The sequence below is a fragment of the Megalobrama amblycephala genome, linkage group LG5 (genome assembly GCF_018812025.1).
Source record: "Megalobrama amblycephala isolate DHTTF-2021 linkage group LG5, ASM1881202v1, whole genome shotgun sequence".
Taxonomy (NCBI): domain Eukaryota; kingdom Metazoa; phylum Chordata; class Actinopteri; order Cypriniformes; family Xenocyprididae; genus Megalobrama; species Megalobrama amblycephala.
This window is the reverse complement of record NC_063048.1, coordinates 19,668,413-19,688,454: the sequence shown is the minus strand read 5'-3', so window position 1 is coordinate 19,688,454 and position 20,042 is coordinate 19,668,413. Positions and strand designations below refer to the sequence as shown.

Genomic DNA, 20,042 nt, shown 5'->3' with positions numbered 1-20,042 from the left:
CCAATCTGTTCAGGAAGCCATTCAAAGAGCAGTATACTAGGAATGACCTCAACATAGCTTTTTTTTTTTCGTCTTTCTGTTTTTTTATGGTAGATTTATAATAGCTTTAATGCTTGTATGCATGTGTGTGTGGTTGTTTGAATGGTCAGATCTCAGTGATTAAAATGTCCACATCGGGCTTTAATAATCCTTACCAAATATTACCAAAATAACCACCAGTGTCAGTCGCATGTCAGTGAGGCAGCAGACATGGTGGCCGCTTTAATACCAGCTGGGTTTAGGACTGAAGCTATAATCTGTTCGAATCGTAATCTCTGTTGAAATGTCTTCTCTTGAGTGATTAGTAAAATGCAGCCAAAAGGAACTTGGTCTTGCATAGCCAGACGTTTGATTAAACAGCATTAGTTTTGGTCCATATTGCATCTTATATAATTTTTAATGTACCATTTAGGGGGCAGGTTTATCTAAAATATTAGCCTAATTTTACATTGTATTGCACACTGTAGAGATGTGTTATTTCTGGCACATTTGCACTGTGACATCATCTGACTTTATCTTCTATCTAATTAGAATTGAGAGTAGATGTTTTTTTTAATATGAAAGCTTGACTGTTAAATGAATCAGAAGCATTGGATATATAGATAGGGTTTGAGTCACTCAGTGCACATGTGCTCTGTTAATGAGATGGCTGTCTTTATTCTCCAGAGCTGAATAAAGGAGCTTTATTTAAATCTCCATAGTGACAGGAGAGTCCAGGCACGCTCTAACTGTGTGTTGGGGGTTCTTCACTAAATATGTTGTATCTTGTTCTCTCTTTATGTCTAAAGTCTGTACGCTGTTGTAGACCTGGAAACTGATAGAATCATTATTCATAAGTATGTTACTTTGGCATCATTTATATAAATTTTCCTAACTTTTTAGGCTCTATATAATTCATGAGCAGCCTGTTATTTATATGCAAATTGATTGGCAGAGTTTGTCAACAGGGTAGTTGACTGAATGTAAGATTTTCACTTTAATAAAACATAAAAATACCACAATATGTTTGCAGATATTTAGGAAACATGCTAAGTTGTTTCTCAGAAAAACATTGCTACAGCCAGATATTCTACTTTGAAATGTGCGTTCCGTGTCGGAATGTCTGTCTTTGTTTTGGTCTGTGCGAAACCGTGTGCTGCCAGTTTATCCAATAGTATTTCGACATCACAGATTGCCAGTTGGCGGAAAACACCGCGTATTGCAGCCATGGAAACCAGCAAACATCACATATTCTACCTGACCTAAAAAGCCTCTGCATCCATCTAAAAATCTCTATGAACGACAGCATATTAAAACAGATAAATCAACTCATCAGCTTACAGTGTGTAAGTCTCCTCAGCTTTCATTGTCAATTGCACTCCCTCTTGTTGCGTGTCCTCAAGCTGGCAACCCGCGTCTTTGAAGGAGTGGACGGGGCAAACAATATTTTGAATTTGGACTGCAGTACCTATTTCGACCACTGGGTGTCATTCCTACATATAGTCCCTTTAATCATTAAAGTCTTTAGTATTTTGAGTTCATCCAAAAAAGGAAACATTTTTTAGAACAACATATAATACATGTTGATCATGCAAAGCTTTCATTGACAATTTGGAAACTAGCTGTTGTCAACAAAAGTGAAGCTTTAAAGGATTAGTCCACTTTTAAATACACTTTTCCTGATAAATTTACTCACCCCCATGTTATCCAAGATGTTCATGTCTTTCTTTCGTCAGTCGAAAAGAAATGAAGGTTTTTGAGGAAAACATTCCAGGATTTTTCTCCTTACAGTGGATTTCAATGGCTACCAACAGATTGAAGGTCAAAATTACAGTTTCAGTGCAGTTTCAAGGGCTTGAAGCGATACCAGATGAGTAATAACAAAGACTGGTAATAAAGGTCTTATCTAGCGAATCGATCTGTCATTTTCGAAAAAAATACAACCGTTTATGCTTTATAAACAGAATATCGCCTTGAATGTACTTTCCGCTTCCGCATTCTTCATAACGCGTACGCTGAATGTCCTACGCCTTCCCTATTCAACTTACAGAAAAAAACGAAACTGGCGCCGTGTTCGTTCCGTAACTTGAATAGGAAAGGCGTAGAACATTCAGCGTAAGCGTTATGAAGAACGCGGAAGCGGAAAGTACGTTCAAGGCGATATTCTGTTTATAAAGCATAAACGGTTGTATTTTTTTCAAAAATGACCGATCGATTCGCTAGATAAGACCCTTATTCCTCATCTGGTATCGTTTAAAGCCCTTGAAGCTGCACTGAAACTTTAATTTTGACCTTCAATCTGTTGGTAGCCATTGAAATCCACTGTAAGGAGAATAATCCTGGAATGTTTTCCTCAAAAACCTTAATTTCTTTTCGACTGACGAAAGAAAGACATGAACATCTTGGATGACATGGGGGTGAGTAAATTTATCAGGAAAAGTGTATTTAAAAGTGGACTAATCCTTTAAGGGCTTCCTGCAGTTTTCCACCAATATAATAGCTTGAAATGAAGGCTCTTACAGTTGTACTGTAAAATAAAAATATAATATTATTTTTCTTAAATACTTAGGAAATACAATATTTCTTATTTTGTGTGCTATTTTTATTTTGTAATAATAATAATAATAATAATAATAATGATTCCCACTCCTTATTGCATGTTCATTAGGAAGTTGGGAACATTGCAAAAGGCCTTGTTGAGATGTCATGCTCCTGTTCAGCTGTTGAACTATGTTTTTCTTATCCACTATTTGATACATCAAGGATTTGTTTGCAATGGTCCATGCTAATAATATTCACCCTGACCTTCATTAAAAGAGGAAACTGCTTTATCAGCTCTATCTGTTTGGATTGTGAGAGTGTTTTTCCTAAGATCAAATGTTTGAAGGAAAATGAGGTTAGGTCGAGTACAGTTTAGCAGTCCCTGGCCATGAACTCATGCAGCAGTTTGCCACACAGGAAACTGTCTGCATTGAGACATCAGCATTAAGAATGACTTCCTATGTGAGAGAATCAGGGTGTGTCTCTGACCGCAACTGTAGTTCCCTGAAGTGGTGCTTACAGCAGTGCTTTAAAGAAAACTTGTGTATTTTTACATGTTAATTTCAGATTTTATCAAAGTAATAATTAGGACCCTTAATATTTTAATTTAAGAGGTTAATAGTTTTCATTATAACTGCTTAATAGTTCAATAAAAGAGTAAATAAAGGTTATTTGAGCCGCTTTTTGAGCATGTAGTATCATTAGTGTGAATTCACACTTCCTGATTGTTATCATCTTATACATACTTCATAACAAAACACTCTGAACAAGATGAGTCCTGCTGAAGTTTCCTTCACTCTGATTGGTCTGATCTCAGGGATCTGTTGGCATATCTCCTTACCTACTATTGTTAAAAGGAAAATTTCCTAGATTTGGTGACTAACGGGTAATAAGGGCTGTGTTGGTACCTAATCAGCTATCTTTGAAAGGCTCATTTGAACACCTGGAAGTTCTGGAGCTGCCAAATTACCGTTTATTGGAAGTACCTACAAACTATCCATCAAGCTTTATTTGTTTACTTTTTTTAACCATTTTATTCAAGTTATACGCAAAAAGAAGCACTGATTACTCTCAGGATTGCTTTGTAATGACATATGGCATCACTGAATACATCAGAATGGGTTTTGAATCTGATTAAACTCAATTGACTTTTTTGAATGGTACTGACTGAGTATCTAGAACACAGGATATTGTCTTTTAAATTCCTGCACCAGAATCCTTCAGCTTGGTTGTGCTGAGTGTGTCGGATCATGCCCGGCTATTCCATAAGCTCTGGGGCTTATTTGTCAGGGCAGGATTTCACTTATGAAAGGCACTGCTGGTTGTCTCCTGTGCCGTGTTGTGTCTTTACTTGTTTCTGAGGTGTTCTTTGGGATTTTAGGGCATTTTCTGTCATTCTGTTGGCATTTTAGTGGCTCATAAGGGCATTGAGGTGAATTTCGAATCATCTTAAATGATAAACATCTATTGCTGCTGAGTGAAACTGACACTATAGTGAAGTCACAACCCTCAAACTGACAAAAAACCTGCTGTTAAACGTTTATTTTACAAGGTAATGACTTGTATAGCACTTTTTACCTTAAGAATTTTTTCACTACAAAAGGAAATTCGATGTATCATGTTTCTGTAGTTGCTGAGTTTCACTTCAGTACAGCTGAATGCAGTTGTTTTGCATGGCATGGCATGGCAGAGAGAACATAAAACCCTTTTTAGTTCGATTTGTGTTCAGTAACGCAAGAGCAGATTTTAGGATGAGGGCTTTGTTGCATAATTCCTTTGTGTTGTGTCCTGACCTTGAAGAGATGGAGACTGTCACATGTCACTTTGGCTGTATTATGCTCTCTTATGTAACATGTGCTGAAATGGCTGGCAGACATGATCATGATCCCTTCGTCTGGTAATGGAAATTATAACTGGTAAAAAAATTGTTGTTTGCGTTCCATATGATCTGGTGTTCGTTTGTTATATTACAAATGTACCAAAGCTCTTCGTTTTCATCCTCTTTAGTCTGAGATGCAGAACAGTCATCCTCTATCGAGCGTGGAGTGAGAGTCTTGAAATGCATATTATGGCATTCATAAAAATTAATGAGACTGATATCAGTGTGTGTGTTTGTGTGTGAAGGTACAGACAGTGGTCTTTGTCTCTGATGGCTTTGTCTCTTGTGACCTAAATATTCACTCATGTGTGCAGTAATGGCACAAACAAAGCAGCCACCACAAAAACAGCTGCATTGACTCTTGGGGTTCAAATAGTACTTAATTGAAAGGATTTTGGTTTAGAAACTCTTTTAGTCCTGTTAGTGGTTAATGTTTGGACAGATGCTTTTTTATTAATGCTTTAGTGTCACATTTTTTTTTGCAAATCTAGATTGTCCGCCATCCTGTTAGATCAGCTTTAGTGCATATTACTGTAAATGGCATGTTGATACTTATTATGATTTCATTTGTTTAAATATTATGAATAAAGTAGGTTACAGAGAGAATTTTTTTTTAATGTTGCTTATCAGATCAGACACACACACACACACACACACACACACACACACACACACACACAAACACATCAGCACATAGTTTTCTGAACTGATCATCATGTTCACCTACATCAATCATGTTCTTGACATGATTTATAATAAAGTGTGTCAGTCTTTTGATGGTGATACAAAGACATCAGCTACAATATCACTCAACCAGCAGGCAATTAACTGACGACAACAGCTTGGCTTAGATTAAACATTACAGCTACAGTGATTTATATTAGAAAAGCATGAATTAAATTATAATCATTGTTATAATAACAATATTGTTTTTATTATCATGATTTTTATTAATATTACATGAAGGTTGAATAGGATGAGATGTATTAAACAGCTCAATGCCATGTACATGTCTTTCTGTCCCTCTTCAGAAGGTCAGACTGGAGACACACATACACATGCAGCCCACAGCTAAATCTATTCTTGGATGTCGGAGATGTTCAGCTACACCGCATCAGCCAGTTGAGATGAATGTACCACAATTCAGTTTTTTTTAATAAACAAAAAAGACCCCCTCTTTTTGTTGTTTGCAAGGTCACAGATAAAACTGGTTGCTTTTATGCATATCGACAATTAAGCTATCTAGGTCTTTCTCCATCAGCCATTAGGTGGACTGAACAGTTGTTGACAAGTGGTCCTTGAAAAGTTTATTTGAGACAGATTTGCCTACTAATATTCAGGATTTGCAGTTAAAAAAAAAAAACTTCAAAACTGTGCAGAGTAATGTTTTTGCCAACTCATTCCTCAACTGTTTAGTAACGGCCCCCTATTAGAGCAGTTTCCATGACTAATGTAATGATCTGCGATGTTCAGAAATATGAGCCAACCTTTTCCTAACGAGTCAGTGGGCACTGGAACAGCTGAATAGGACATTGTTCTCTGACACTTCAAACCTGCAGTCTGGTTCTGACCAATCGGGTGTTTGAAGGGTGTTGTTAACCCATTGATGAGTGTGAGAGAGTGTCAGGGTCAAGTTATATGTTGTTCCTTTTTTGCCTGCAGTTCTGTTTGCTCATGTGTGATAAGCGACGAAAGAACAGCTCTGTGCCTGATGCAAATCTTTCTCCTTAGTCACACTATTGAAACTTACAAGCACATTATTTTTCTGTTTTGATTAACAAGTCTAGTGCATAAAATCTCTTAAAGGGATAGTTCACCCAAAAATGAAAATTATCCCAAAATTGACTTACCCTCAAGCCATCCTAGGTGTATATGACTTCTTCTTTCAGCCAAACACAATCTGAGTTATATTAAAAAATATTCTGGCTCTTCCAAGCTTTATAATGGGATTTATTACTTTTATGATGGATGGATGGATGGATGTGCTTTTTGGCTTAAAAAATTTTTACTATTCATTCCCATTATAAAGCTTGGAAGAACCAGGATATTTTTTTATTAAAACTCCAACTGTGTTTTGCTGAAAGAAGAAAGACATATACACCTAGGATGGCTTAAGGTTGAGGAAATTATGGGATAATTTTCATTTTTGGGTGAACTCTCCCTTTAATCCCTTAATTGTCCCTCATAACTTCCATGAATTCAACAGGTCCCAAAGTTTATATATTATCATATAATTGATGGTGTAACATAATTTGTGTAAAAAGAAATGTTAAGGAACTTTGGGACTATTTAATTACTAAAATAATGATAAATTAGCTTTTATGGTGTTTCATAGTCATTGTTCAGATATTCTTCTCAGTGTCAATTTATTTCATGTTCTTTACCAATAATGGGTCAAAAATGGCCGAAAGACAGTAAAAGTGTTAAATAGTGAGTTGCTTTTATTTAATCACCAAATCATTTTGAAATAGATTTAATATTCACCAGATTGTGACTGGACTTCAGTAGCTATTTAATGGAAAATGGAACTTTTGATCATTTTTATTTCATTGAAATTATTCCAGTTCATGTACATGTTCATTGTGTTTGACAGATTCAGAGTTGTTTGAACATTTGGCATTCTTCTCTTTTTAATGAGACCTTTCTCTCATTTCTAAGAGCGCATCATGTCAGGTTTCCTCGGAAACCAACTGCTGTTCAGCATCATCCCCATAGTAACCTACCCACACATGCTGTCGTGTTCCTACCCACACAGCCTAGTATGTGTGGATGATGTTATTATTCCACAGGGTGAATATTTCAACAAGTACCTCTAGTCATGAGTGCTTGCCACAAGTGTTTAGTAGTATGCGTTTTCTCTGATTTAGTTTGCAGTGCAAGCATTCTTAAACACATTTATGTTTCCATCTTCAGGACAGCAGAGAGTCTCTGTGAGCAGTCTGTTAGTGTGTCACGGTCTGCTGTTGGTGGGGACAAATCTCGGGGTCACAGTGGCCCTGTCTGTGCCCAGACTACAGGGCATCCCAAAAGTTACAGGTGGGTATAATCCATTCTGCCATGCGTAGGATAGTTCACCCTAAAATGAAAATTCTGTCATTAATTACTCACCCTCATGTCATTCCAAACCCATAAGACCTTCAATCATCTTCAGAACACAAATTAAGATATTTTTGATGAAATCTGAGAGCTTTCTTACCCCTCCATAGACAGCAATTTATTTACCACTTTCAAGGCCCAGAAAGGTAGTAAAGACATTGTTAAAATAGACCGCGTGACTACAATGGTTCAACCTTAATTTTATGAAGCGACGAGAATACTTTCTGTGTCTGCAACGTAAACGGCATAGGAGAATGACAGGGAAGAGAAGAAATTGTTGAATGAAGTTGTTATTTTTGTTTTGTTTTTGCTCACAAAGTATTCTCATCGATTCATAAAATTAAGGTTTAACCACTGCAGTCACATGGACTATTTTAATGGTGTCTTTACTCTTTACTACCTTTCTGGATCTTGAAAGTGGTAATTAAACTGCTGTCTATGGATGGGTCAGAAAGCTCTCAGATTTCATCAAGAATATCTTAATTTGTGTTCCAAAAATGAACAAAGGTCTTACAGTTTGGAACAACACAAGGGTAAGTAATTAATGTCAGAATTTTAATTTTTGGGTGAACTAACCCTTTAAGTCATCAGTTATTCACCCTGGTGTTGTTCTAATGCTGTATGCCGTTCTTTCTTTTATGGACCACAAAAAGAGAATTTTCACCAGAATTTTCTTTTTTGCCTGTTTTGATCTGGAGATTTTCTACTCTTTCAGAAGTTGCATAATAGCGCCCCCACTGTATAACAGGGAAAACAAGGAAAGCTGGGAAAATTCCCAGATAAATTCAATTTTTAATTCTAGGGCACCTTTAACGAAATTCTTGACCTTGGCCCTCGGTCTATTCTGCATGGCTGCACGACGTGCACGCTCGTAAGACTCTATTAGTATTTCATGTCGCGATTTTATTCATCTTGATTTCTCACAATTTGTGTGCTTTTTTTTGGGCGAGACGGGGTGAACTCCGGCGCTAATTCTAGTCTTATGAACGCACACGTCATACAGCCATGCACAGAAGACCAATGGCCAAGATCAAGAACTTCATTGAATAATACATTAAATTTAGGCTTGTTTTTCACTAAACCCTCTCATATACCCCCAGAACACTTGGAATAAACGGCATGTGTCGCATGGGATCATTCTGTGATACTTTTGCATCTTTTTAAAAAAAATTGGTCGGTATTCACTGACATTACAGGTGCTGGTCATATAATTAGAATATCATCAAAAAGTTGATTTATTTCATTAATTCCATTCAAAAAGTGAAACTTGTATATTATATTCATTCATTACACACAGACTGATATATTTCCTTGTTTATTTCTTTTAATTTTGATGATTATAACTGACAACTAAGGAAAATCCCAATTTCAGTATCTCAGAAAATTAGAATATTGTGAAAAGGTTCAATATTGAAGACACCTGGTGCCACACTCTAATCAGCTAATTAACTCAAAACACCTGCAAAGGCCTTTAAATGGTGGTGACTGCTGACTTGACAGTTGTCCAAAAGACAACCATTGACACCTTGCACAAGGAGGGCAAGACACAAAAGGTCATTGCAAAAGAGGCTGGCTGTTCACAGAGCTCTGTGTCCAAGCACATTAATAGAGAGGCGAAGGGAAGGAAAAGATGTGGTAGAAAAAAGTGTATAAGCAATAGGGATAACCGCACCCTGGAGAGGATTGTGAAACAAAACCCATTCAAAAATGTGGGGGAGATTCACAAAGAGTGGACTGCAGCTGGAGTCAGTGCTTCAAGAACCACTACGCACAGACATATGCAAGACATGGGTTTCAGCTGTCGCATTCCTTGTGTCAAGCCACTCTTGAACAACAGACGACATCAGAAGCATCTAAAGACAAAAAGGACTGGACTGCTGCTGAGTGGTCCAAAGTTATGTTCTCTGATGAAAGTAAATTTTGCAATTCCTTTGGAAATCAAGGTCCCAGAGTCTGGAGGAAGAGAGGAGAGGCACACAATCCACGTTGCTTGAGGTCCAGTGTAAAGTTTCCACAGTCAGTGATGGTTTGGGGTGCCATGTCATCATGTCACCAGCGTGTTGGTCCACTGTGTTTTCTGAGGTCCAAGGTCAATGCAGGAAGATACCAGGAAGTTTTAGAGCACTTCATGCTTCCTGCTGCTGACCAACTTTATGGAGATGCAGATTTCATTTTCCAACAGGACTTGGCACAAAGCCAAAGCTACCAGTACCTGGTTTAAGGACCTTGGTATCCCTGTTCTTAATTGGCCAGCAAACTCGCCTGACCTTAACCCCATAGAAAATCTATGGGGTATTGTGAAGAGGAAGATGCGATATGCCAGACCCAACAATGCAGAAGAGCTGAAGGCCACTATCAGAGCAACCTGGGCTCTCATAACACCTGAGCAGTGCCACAGACTGATCGACTCCATGCCACGCCGCATTGCTGCAGTAATTCAGGCAAAAGGAGCCCCAACTAAGTATTGAGTGCTGTACATGCTCATACTTTTCATGTTCATACTTTTCAGTTGGCCAAGATTTCTAAAAATCCTTTCTTTGTATTGGTCTTAAGTAATATTCTAATTTTCTGAGATACTGAATTTGGGATTTTCCTTAGCTGTCAGTTATAATCATCAAAATTAAAAGAAATAAACATTTGAAATATATCAGTCTGTGTGTAATGAATGAATATAATATACAAGTTTCACTTTTTGAATGGAATTAGTGAAATAAATCAACTTTTTGATGATATTCTAATTATATGACCAGCACCTGTATATGAACGAGCATGAGCGGGACATTTTTAAAAATTCTTCTTTTCTGGTCCATAAAAGAAAGAAGGGCATACGACGTTAGAACAACATTTAATTTTAGGCTGAACTATCCATTTAAGGCCAAATCACACCACACCGACAGACACCGACAAACGCGGACAATCACCAGATTACAGTGCATCATTTCTCAGACATTCCACGTCAAGTGCTGATTCAGCAAGTTCAATTGGCGAAAACAAGCTGCGACAGATGCCAACATGGTAACACGCTGATTCGACCAAACCTGACAAAGTGTCTGTTGCTGTCTGTCGGCACAATGTGAATTGGCATTTAGAAATTAATTAAAACTGCTTTTGATGCATATTGAATTGTGTTAACGGCAGATGTTTGTTTGCTGTCCAGTGCCCTGTGGGTAATTTTGTAAGTCTGTAGCACTTTAGGGCCTTCGAATACTGTTCAGGAACAAACCACACCCAACAATGAAATTACTGCCTCAGCTTTTGATAACTACTTCCATTTTTACAAACTGTTAATGACCAGTGTTGTTATTGTGAACTAAAACTATTAACAATAGTTCATTTATTTAAATGAAGCTGAAATAAAATATACATATTAGATGGAAAAACTTCAACTTTTTACTTCGGTTATTTGCCAATTCAATATTTCTATTTTTTGAAGTACTAAAATAAAATAAATTCAATTAAAGCTAAATAGAAATATTAAAAACTATAAAAATATATATTATAATGTTTTTAAAAACAGATGTCTTAATTTAGTATTATTTTTATTCAATTATAGTATTAATTCATATTTTAAATTAGTTTAATTTTATATTTTCAGTTTTCCTCATTTTAAGTTTTAAGTCATATTTAGTTTTTATTAAGAGAAATATATTCACTATTTGCTATTATTGTGTTCTGGCATTTCATTTTTATATATATATTATTATTCTGCCTGAGAAGACCTTTTTTAATGCATTTGTCATTTTTGAATCTCTCTGGTTTCATGCTCCAGGTCGAGGAATGGTCTCTTTTCATGCTCACCATGGTCCAGTCAAGTTCCTCACCATGGCAGTAGCAGTGTGTAATGTCTCCCAAGCAACCATGGCAACTCTCACCTCCAACACACCCAGCCAATGCCAGCCTGGGGCTCAGGAGGTGGAAGGAACCCAACTCGAGGAAAACTGCTCTGGGCTGGGGCACAGCAGTGCGAGCTCTCCCTCCCATGCTCCAGTTCTCCAGGACTCCCTGTCCTCCTCATGTGGGTCTCTGGCTCTGTCTCAGGGCTCTTTAGAGCACGGGCCAGAGGACGGGGCGATATATGACCTGCTGAATGAGCCAGCGCACTTCCAGAAGTCCAAGCAGACTGAGAGAGCGAATGTGAGCTCATTGTTGGTGGTGTCTGGAGGTCTGGGACACCGCAGAATCAACAGAAAAACGAAACAGTCTAAGCACGAGGAGATGGTGTCCACCGTTATGGTGTGGCAAATACCACTGCCCAACCTGTAAGGGAGAAAGATGGAGGTGTACTGAGAACGGTGAGGATCAGGGTTTAGTTTGGATGCAGCTGCACAAACACCAGTATCCATCAATCTTTTCTTTCTTTTACTCGTCTCATGATGCTTTTACTGTGTGTCTTCTTCCAGGGCATTGCAAAAGAGAGCAGTTCCATAGACTGACCTTGCTCTTAGTCACGGGCTGACAGGGAAAAAAAGATTCATGAATGAAGGGAAAAAGCTTGTGTTCCAGGAATGAGCTGAACTACCAAGTACTCGGTCAGGCATCAGAGAAATGTGTTTTACCACTTGGCATATTGCCTAAATTAAAAGATACATTCATGAAAGTATGTCAGTACCACTGCAGTGTGATTAATATTCAGGTCTAACTGTTAGATAAATACATTTTGAAAGAAGAAAAAAAAAAAAAACAGAAAACATCTAGCAATGCTTAAGTATAACAGCAGACATTTTTGTTTCATTTGTCACATTTTAAACATTCTTACCTGCATCTGTTCAGCTCTTCATTTAATTTCAGCTGTTTTTCTTGAAGATATTTTGTGAAAAGGCATCTCAAAACTTTTGCTTTAAGGAATGGTGCTTGTAAAAGAGGTCTTAAAACATTGTCTGAGGTTTCATGGCCTTCAGGTTGGCCACTGTGATTGCCTAAAACATGTGACTGAATGACTGGGTTTCTCTGGCGGGCCAGAGATTCTTTTGGATCCTAAGGTGAAGTTGGTGTCGACTGTTACCGGTTAAAAGATAAATGGCATTCCTCCATAGTTCTAATTTAAGGTTTATGCTTATCGATATTTAAAGTTATGGAAAAAGCTTAATATTGACTCATTGTGATATTGTATATTAACAAATATATACCATTGTTTTAACCAACATTCTTTGTATATCTGTGCAAGTGTACTAGATAACCATGTTTCTTTTTTTTTGTTTGATTTTGTTTTCCACTGGCCTTTTTTATCTCCTTTTTCCTTTTGATGAACTGCCAGCTCATACATATAAGGGAATGACCCGAGAAGAAAATTGAATTTGAAGTTAAAAGAAAAGTTGAATGGATTTCTGTGAAATGCACTTTACCAACAGCAACACTGATTTTAGAGCTTATGGTAAAATTGACCTGGACATGGAAGGAAGGAAAGAACTTGAAAATGTATGGTCTTCAAATATTCATTTTGCAAGGTGTCTGCCTAAAAGGGAAATTAAAAAGGTAATATATATCCCTCGACTGTGATGGTTGATTACTTAACTATTGGATGCTTAGATATTCTTAGATCTCTGCACTGGGTGAGAATATTAATATTTATTATAATGCAAATTTTTGTACAATGGGAAAAAAAAAATCAACAATCAGTGAATCAAACACTCCTAGAAATAATAATTTTGCAAAATGCCTTAGTAAATTAGTTTTTTTGTAAATAATGTATTTGTGTATAATGATATTTCAGTGTTTGTAAGAATCTTGATATTGGATTGTCATAATGAACATCAAATAAATTAGCCCAAACTTTACTCAACCTCAGGCCATCCTAGGTGTATATGACTTTCTTCTTTCTGATGAACACAATCAGAGAAATATTAATAAATATCCTGATGCATCCAAGCTTTATAATGGCAGTGAATGGGACCAATGAGTATGAGCTGAAGAAAGTGTCTCCATCCACATCCATCCATCATAAACATACTTCACATGGCTCCGGGGGGTTAATAAAGGCCTTCTGAAGTGTTTGTGTTAAAAAAAAAAAAATCATATTTAACAAGTTATGAAGTAAAAGATCTAGCTTCTGCCAGACCGCTTTACAAAAAAAGTGTAAAACTCTTGCAGTTCAAAATGCTTACGCGCTACATATTTTACTTCATTGTTAAATATGGAATTTTTTTTTTTACAAACGGAAAGCCTTTATTAACACTCCGGAACTGCGTGGAATATGTTTATAATGGATGTGGATGGAGGCACTTTCTTCAGCTCATACTCGTTGATCCCGCTCACTGCCATTATAAAGGTCGGATGCGTCAGGATATTTATTAATATTTCTCAGATTGTGTTCATCAGAAAGAACAAAGTCATATACACCTAGGATGGCTTGAGGGTGAGTATAGCTTGGGCTAATTTTCATTTGAAAGTGAACTAATCCTTTAATAGTGGATGAAACTTATGTTTGAGATACTTAGTCCTCAAAGTGCTATGAAAGCATTGGGCCTCCTCCAAAATAAATAAATAATAATAATAGGTAACATGTAGTTGTTTTAAGGAGGCTGTCCCACCACTTCCTCCTTCAGAATGCCACACTTATGTGTGTGTGTGTGATGCTTACAGCCTTTGCAGGCTCAGGGATCTTTGTGAGTCCCCTCAGACTGAGAACAGCTGATGTGTGTATTTAGAGGGCTAATAGTGACATCTCAGTCTGACCATGTGCTGTCAGGCTGACAGACAGTCTCAACGATGATGTGTTGCTCTATGAAATGGAGTGGTTACCATAGTAACTCTCTTGAAGAGTAGTCCAGCCCATAATATCAGGACGGAGAGTAATGGTCCTCCTTAATGCGCTCATAAAACTTCACCACATTTTAGAAGGCCAGATGAAGTCATTCTGCTCTTGACAGTTTTTTCAGGCTTTTTTGTTTTTTGTACTGTGGGTAAAGCCTGAAAGGACAAATATTCCTGCTTCTTCTTTTTTTTTTTTTTTTACCTTTTTATATAGAATAGTGACATGTTAAAAACATGTTTAAAACGTTAAATTAAACACCTCAAATGCTTTAGCTCGAGATTAAGTTTTTTTTTTTAATGCAATAAACGTTCAAATGCTCTTTGCGCTGGGAGTTCCCGTAGACCGTTGCGCAACATCCTTCATTTGGCCGCGCGCGTCGAGTGAACACTACAGGAGCGTCGCGCGCTTACCGCGGATTTGATCAGCAGCTGATGTGTAGAGGGTGAACACAAACGGGGGTGTGGTTTAGATCAATAACTACCTCAGTTTACAGTAAAATCCAAAATACTGCAAAGCGCTCCGAGGGCAGAGAGGTGGCGTCGATCAGATCAGGAGCACAGAATCGCTTCTGTGGAATATATTTCGTTTCATCCGCTTCATTGAAATAATGATATTTTGTGGACGCCGATTCTCCAGTCGAGGCTTTCAGACGCATACAGTTGGTCGAGGATGAGGAGGAGGAAGAGAAGTTCCTACTGAGCTGCCGTTTTATCACAATATGGGATGGATAGTGCATTCACGTGAATGGGTAAGTGGTCTACATTTGTTAAAACCCAAGACAATCTCAGACAAATGTGTGGACTCCCTGCAGCGCGGTGCATTTAGATAACGTTAGACGGTCAGTGACTTACATAAGAACGCTTTGTGTAAGGAAAAGCTCAAAGAAATTCTGCTATTTATCAAGTACTAGGGCCTCATACATTTAATACTAAGTATTCAATATTATTATTTCAAAAACTACTTTATCTGTCGGAAACTGTCTAATTTTTCCTCTGCGTTATCAATAATTCGCCTTTGTACATTTGTTTATCTGAGCTATGAAACGGGAAATGTAACGACTATAATGAAAGATTATTAACTAAAGGCACGAATAAATCTCTGTGTTTCTCGACGTCTTTAAGATTTAAAAGATTTAATCCTTAAAGCTGTCAGTAGGTTTGTGAATAGTGCGCATGCGCATTATGGTGTCTTAGGGTTTCGGTGTTGGTCTGTGAGGAGTATTTGAACAGTAACTCATTTCATGCTTATGACATATTACTTTAAGACAGATTATTTTCTTTGTTGGAAGGCTAAATATGTGCTTTTCCCAAAAGAATACCACTTCATCATCACAGTTTACACGTTTTAATTTTATATTTACAATTTTCTAATCATTTGGATTACGAGATAGTTTCTTTGATCAATATAAATATGGGTTATATGTTTGTAATTATGTAAATGAATAACATTTTCTTCTTTTCTTGGAAGGTTTGGACCCAGAGCTGAGAACACAATCTTCTCTTGATATAGGAAAATTTTGTTTATTTTTCTTCTTTACCTGGGTGAAATGTACTCTGATGGAACAAACATAAAACATTGTTTTGCTAGGACATTCCTAGCAATGCTGTCTCTGAACTATCATTAACCTAATAATTAGGATCTGCCAGTCTTTCATGGGGCTCACTGGGATTAATTTAGCTCTACAGCCGGCAAAGGAGAAACTTCTGACAAATTAAGTTGTTCTTATTGCTCTGAAAGCACTAAATGAGTGACAGTCTGTCGCAACTACAGAAAGATGAACAACACTCTGCAAGACAGAAACATGTTCACAGTACAAGCAGATGTTATATTTCACGCTGCAAACCCTGACTCTCCAGAATCACCTATCCCCGCTGAAGGGAACAACAACAATGTCCCGGCTATGGGGAAAACAGGCATCCCCAGCATGGAAATACTGCAGGATCTCCAGGGTACGTGGAACACGTCAGAATCAGGAGGTTTGACTGACAATAGGAGTTTGGGACACTATGGTGCTGTAACAGGTGCAGAGTATGCACAAGACGCTGAATCTAGCGACAGTGGATTTCAAGAGCACATTCAACCTCTGGACTCAACTAGAGCACAAAATCTGGACCTCAGTTTGAGAAATTTGAGTGAAGCTTCAAGTCAAGGGAATAGTAGAGAAGAAACAAATGGAACAAAGGTATCTTGCAGTTTGGCACCCTCTCTGTGCTTCCAACCAGAGAACAAAGAGGAAACTGACAAATTATCCAATGCCCTAAGAGATGGACAGTTTGACATTAAAAATGTCTCCTCCACAGAAGACAGAAATCATTCCCGTTCAAGCTCCCAGGAAACGAGGTCATTTGAAAAAACCCTGGGATGCTTTATAAGTTCCTCTGAAGGAGCAGATCAGACCCGCAACAGAACATCGTTTGGACAGACTGGGCTGGAATCAAGCCAAGGGCTAAAGCAAAGTGGATCTGCAGTAAGAGAAGCTCTCTCGGCAAAAGAAGAGCCAAATTTAGTCATAGAGGTGGGCGGACAGAAAATACAAGCACACAAATCAGTATTAGCTGAGAAAAGTGATTATTTTAAAGCCAGGCTCTCTAGAGACATCCTGAAGGTAAAAGGAATGAGCTACAAGACCTTATCAGTGCTTGTAGATTATGTTTACTCCTCCCAGATGAACGTAAGCAAAGACAATGTTGTGGATGTCATCACAGGGGCAAAGATCCTGCAGATGCCCTGTGCGGTACAGGCTGCTATTGATACCATATCCACACAGATCAAACCTGAGAACTGCTACGAAATCCTAACAATCGCCAAAAAGCAGCGACTAAATGAACTGAAAGAAACTGCCTATCGATTCATGAGCGACAACTATCTGCAGGTTTTGAGAGATCCAGCTGTCTACGGGCGCCTGACAGGCTCAGAGAGAGATCTCATCCTGCGCAAACGGATGGAGAGTCGCAAATGTCTGATGGTGGCGGAAATTAACGATGTGTTTGAACGTGTAGGAAGTAGACCGCCCAGCAGAAACAGCAGCCGTCCCCAGAGTCCCCTCTCCATCACGTCTTTTGAGGACAATCACATGATCTACTACTACAACAAGAGCAGTAAGGATTGGCACACCCTGACTGTCATGCCAGACGACATCAACACCAGGGGCTGTGGTATTTGTACCATGTACAACTACTTGTTTGTCGCCGGCGGGATCAGAGGGACTGGGGAGAAAAGCAAAGTCTCAGACAAAGTGTTCTGCTACAATCCCATTACGGACCGCTGGAGCGAAGTCCGATCCATGAACCAAGCACGATCACAGCTCAAGCTTGTCTCCATGGATGGGAACCTGTACGCCATTGGCGGTGAATGTCTTTTCACAGTGGAGAAGTATGACCCTCGAATGGACCGCTGGACAGCAGTGGCCCCTCTACCTAAAGGGGCATTTGCGGTGGCTCACGAAGCCACTACGTGTAACGGCGAGCTGTATGTCTCGGGAGGGTCTCTGTTCTATCGGTTGCTGAAATATGACCCCAAGAGAGATGAATGGCAGGAGTGTCCATATAACAACAGCAGGAAAAAATCCACAGACATGGTGGCTCTCAAGAGCTTCATCTACCGATTCGACGTTAACCGTGAACAGGGGATCAGCGTCTTTAAATACAACACCATTGTGAAGATGTGGCATGATTGTGCCTCCCAGCAGCAGGGCTGCACTTTGCCATTTCGATGCGCTGTCATTGATAATTGCATCTACTGTGTGAATAAATCTCAGACTCTTCAGTTTGTTGTTGAAGAGGATGGAGGTCGATTCAAAGATGAGTCTCTAAAAGCACCTGTGGAGGCCAAAGGGATCTTATTCCCTTTCGTTCTCAGTTTGCCTGAGAGAGGTGGAAGAATTGCATGAGTAGGATATTTCATCCCTCGGATGACCCTTCGGAGTCGCTCTAGACCTTGAGAAAGAGAATGCCTGGTCAATATTTATAGATTAAACATTGTCTCCAGAGAAGTTCAAGGAGCCAGCGCGTAGTGCTTGAAACTGGAATGTGTTTCTTTGCATGGTAAGAAAAACAAATGTATGTTTGGCGCCTTAAAATCACAGCCCTACTCCCAACTTTGGGAGACGAAGAAAGTCGTACATTTATAGCTCATTTGTGCAGTCTTATACTTCATTTGTTTCATGCGTTTTGTATCGGATAGTCATTTAGGTTGAACTTTGCCACAGGAATTTGCAAAAAACAAACAAAACTAAAACATCCATTTGTATAAAAGCTAGTTGACACTGCACCAACAGATGCCGACCAACGCAGACATTCCACAACCAGACACACTCCAGTTAAACGTTCAGTCGATGAACAGGAACAGGCAATGACAGGGTAATGCACTGATCCAACTAAACCCAACAAATGTTTCTGTTGCTGATGGTCAGCATCTGTTGTATGGTGTGAATTAGCCTTAAAATGGCAATGAAGAGCACAAATGAACAACTGAAGCACATGGTGTAATAATGCGACCCTGTTTTCTACCAACAGATTCTATGCAAATAGATTTTGAAGTAAATATGAAAAACATTTTTTGAACCACAATAAAAAAAGCTTAATTCTAAAATGTTACTACAGCCAGGGTCAATAAATAAAAATCCTGAAGGAGAAGCCATAACCTTTACTAACATTAGAGTAACATTAGGGAAACATTAAGAGCACAAAGCACTTGACTTCTGTAACCGCTGCTACTCAGATATTACTGGATCACACAGGTGTAAAATTCAACCCTGTGCATCTGCATTACAGCACACTTGGTGGCTATTTACATCTGAGACCCTTCTGGGAGATATTTCAGCACTTTCATTAAGGAAAGGCCAGAAGGCAAAAAAAAAAAAAAGTCTGTTCCTTATTTCTGAATCATTGCCAAAGATAACAGTTGAGATTTTGCAGGCAGACAAACATTAAGATACATCCTCACAAGCAATAATTTTCTGTATGCAATATGTATAAATCATTAATGCTTTAGGATTTACCCCCGGTTTCACAGACAAGGCTTAAGCCTAGTCCCAGACTAAAAGGTGTTTGAGCTGTTTTGACTGAAAGCAAATTGCAGTGACATATCTTAAAATATGTCAGTGCCATTGTTTTGTCTCGAGATGCACACCAATAATTTTTTTTCTTTCTAAGGCATGTATATAAAAGCCACTTAAATGTCCTAATTGAACTAAGGCCTAATCCTGGCTTAATCTAAACCCTGTCTGTGAAACTGGGCCTTAGAATCATACTGCATTTAGGCATGATGTTAATGAAGACTAAAATTACAATACATTATCATTCATCTCTGAGAAACACTTCTGAGAAATCTTGAGCTTGAGCAGAAGGGAAGAAAATATTGTCTTTATTGTGTTGTCTTTTTCATAAAATTCAGACTGAACCCATGAAAGAGACAGACACTGTCACAAAACATTCATATTGTGTCCATAGCATGTAATGAGGCATCATAGTGTAATTTATAACTTAGATGTTGCATTCTATGTAGACACATTGTGATATTCAACATCCAGAGTATTTTACTGCGATAATTGTTCACGCTTCAGTATTCTCCTAGACATTTCTGAGGATGTGGATGTTATAAATGTTTCTTTAGTGTAATTCTGTCAAAATAAACATAAGGGAATTTGAATAGGAGCATGAATGTTGGTATGATTATGAACTTGAATGTGAATGTTTTGCTGATGTTATCTTTTTTTATCTCAACCCCATGTGCTTTAACTTTTAACAAAGGTGAACA

The 20,042-nt window shown here is 38.2% G+C and overlaps 2 protein-coding genes across 2 annotated transcripts in view; both read left to right on the top strand.

Annotated features, from left to right (window-relative positions):
- The window catches only part of arhgef10 (Rho guanine nucleotide exchange factor (GEF) 10), a 69,937-nt gene extending 56,921 nt beyond the window's left edge, over positions 1-13,016 (top strand). Inside the window, 3 exon segments of the mRNA XM_048191064.1 lie at positions 7,352-7,474; positions 11,304-11,826; positions 11,935-13,016. Of these exon segments, the coding sequence (XP_048047021.1) occupies positions 7,352-7,474; positions 11,304-11,797 (617 nt within the window). The 3' untranslated portion in view covers positions 11,798-11,826; positions 11,935-13,016.
- Positions 13,017-13,931: 915 nt separating this feature from the next.
- LOC125268678 (kelch repeat and BTB domain-containing protein 11) lies at positions 13,932-19,408 on the top strand. Its single transcript, XM_048191063.1, has 2 exons — positions 13,932-15,033; positions 15,753-19,408. Exon 2 carries the CDS (start codon positions 16,060-16,062, stop codon positions 18,172-18,174), a length of 2,115 nt encoding a protein of 704 aa, XP_048047020.1. The 5' UTR covers positions 13,932-15,033; positions 15,753-16,059; the 3' UTR covers positions 18,175-19,408.
- Positions 19,409-20,042: the final 634 nt, after the last annotated feature.

Bases quoted from the DNA above. Each gene is read 5' to 3' on its own strand.
- LOC125268678 (XM_048191063.1), top strand. From the start codon at position 16,060: ATGAACAACACTCTGCAAGACAGAAACATGTTCACAGTACAAGCAGAT.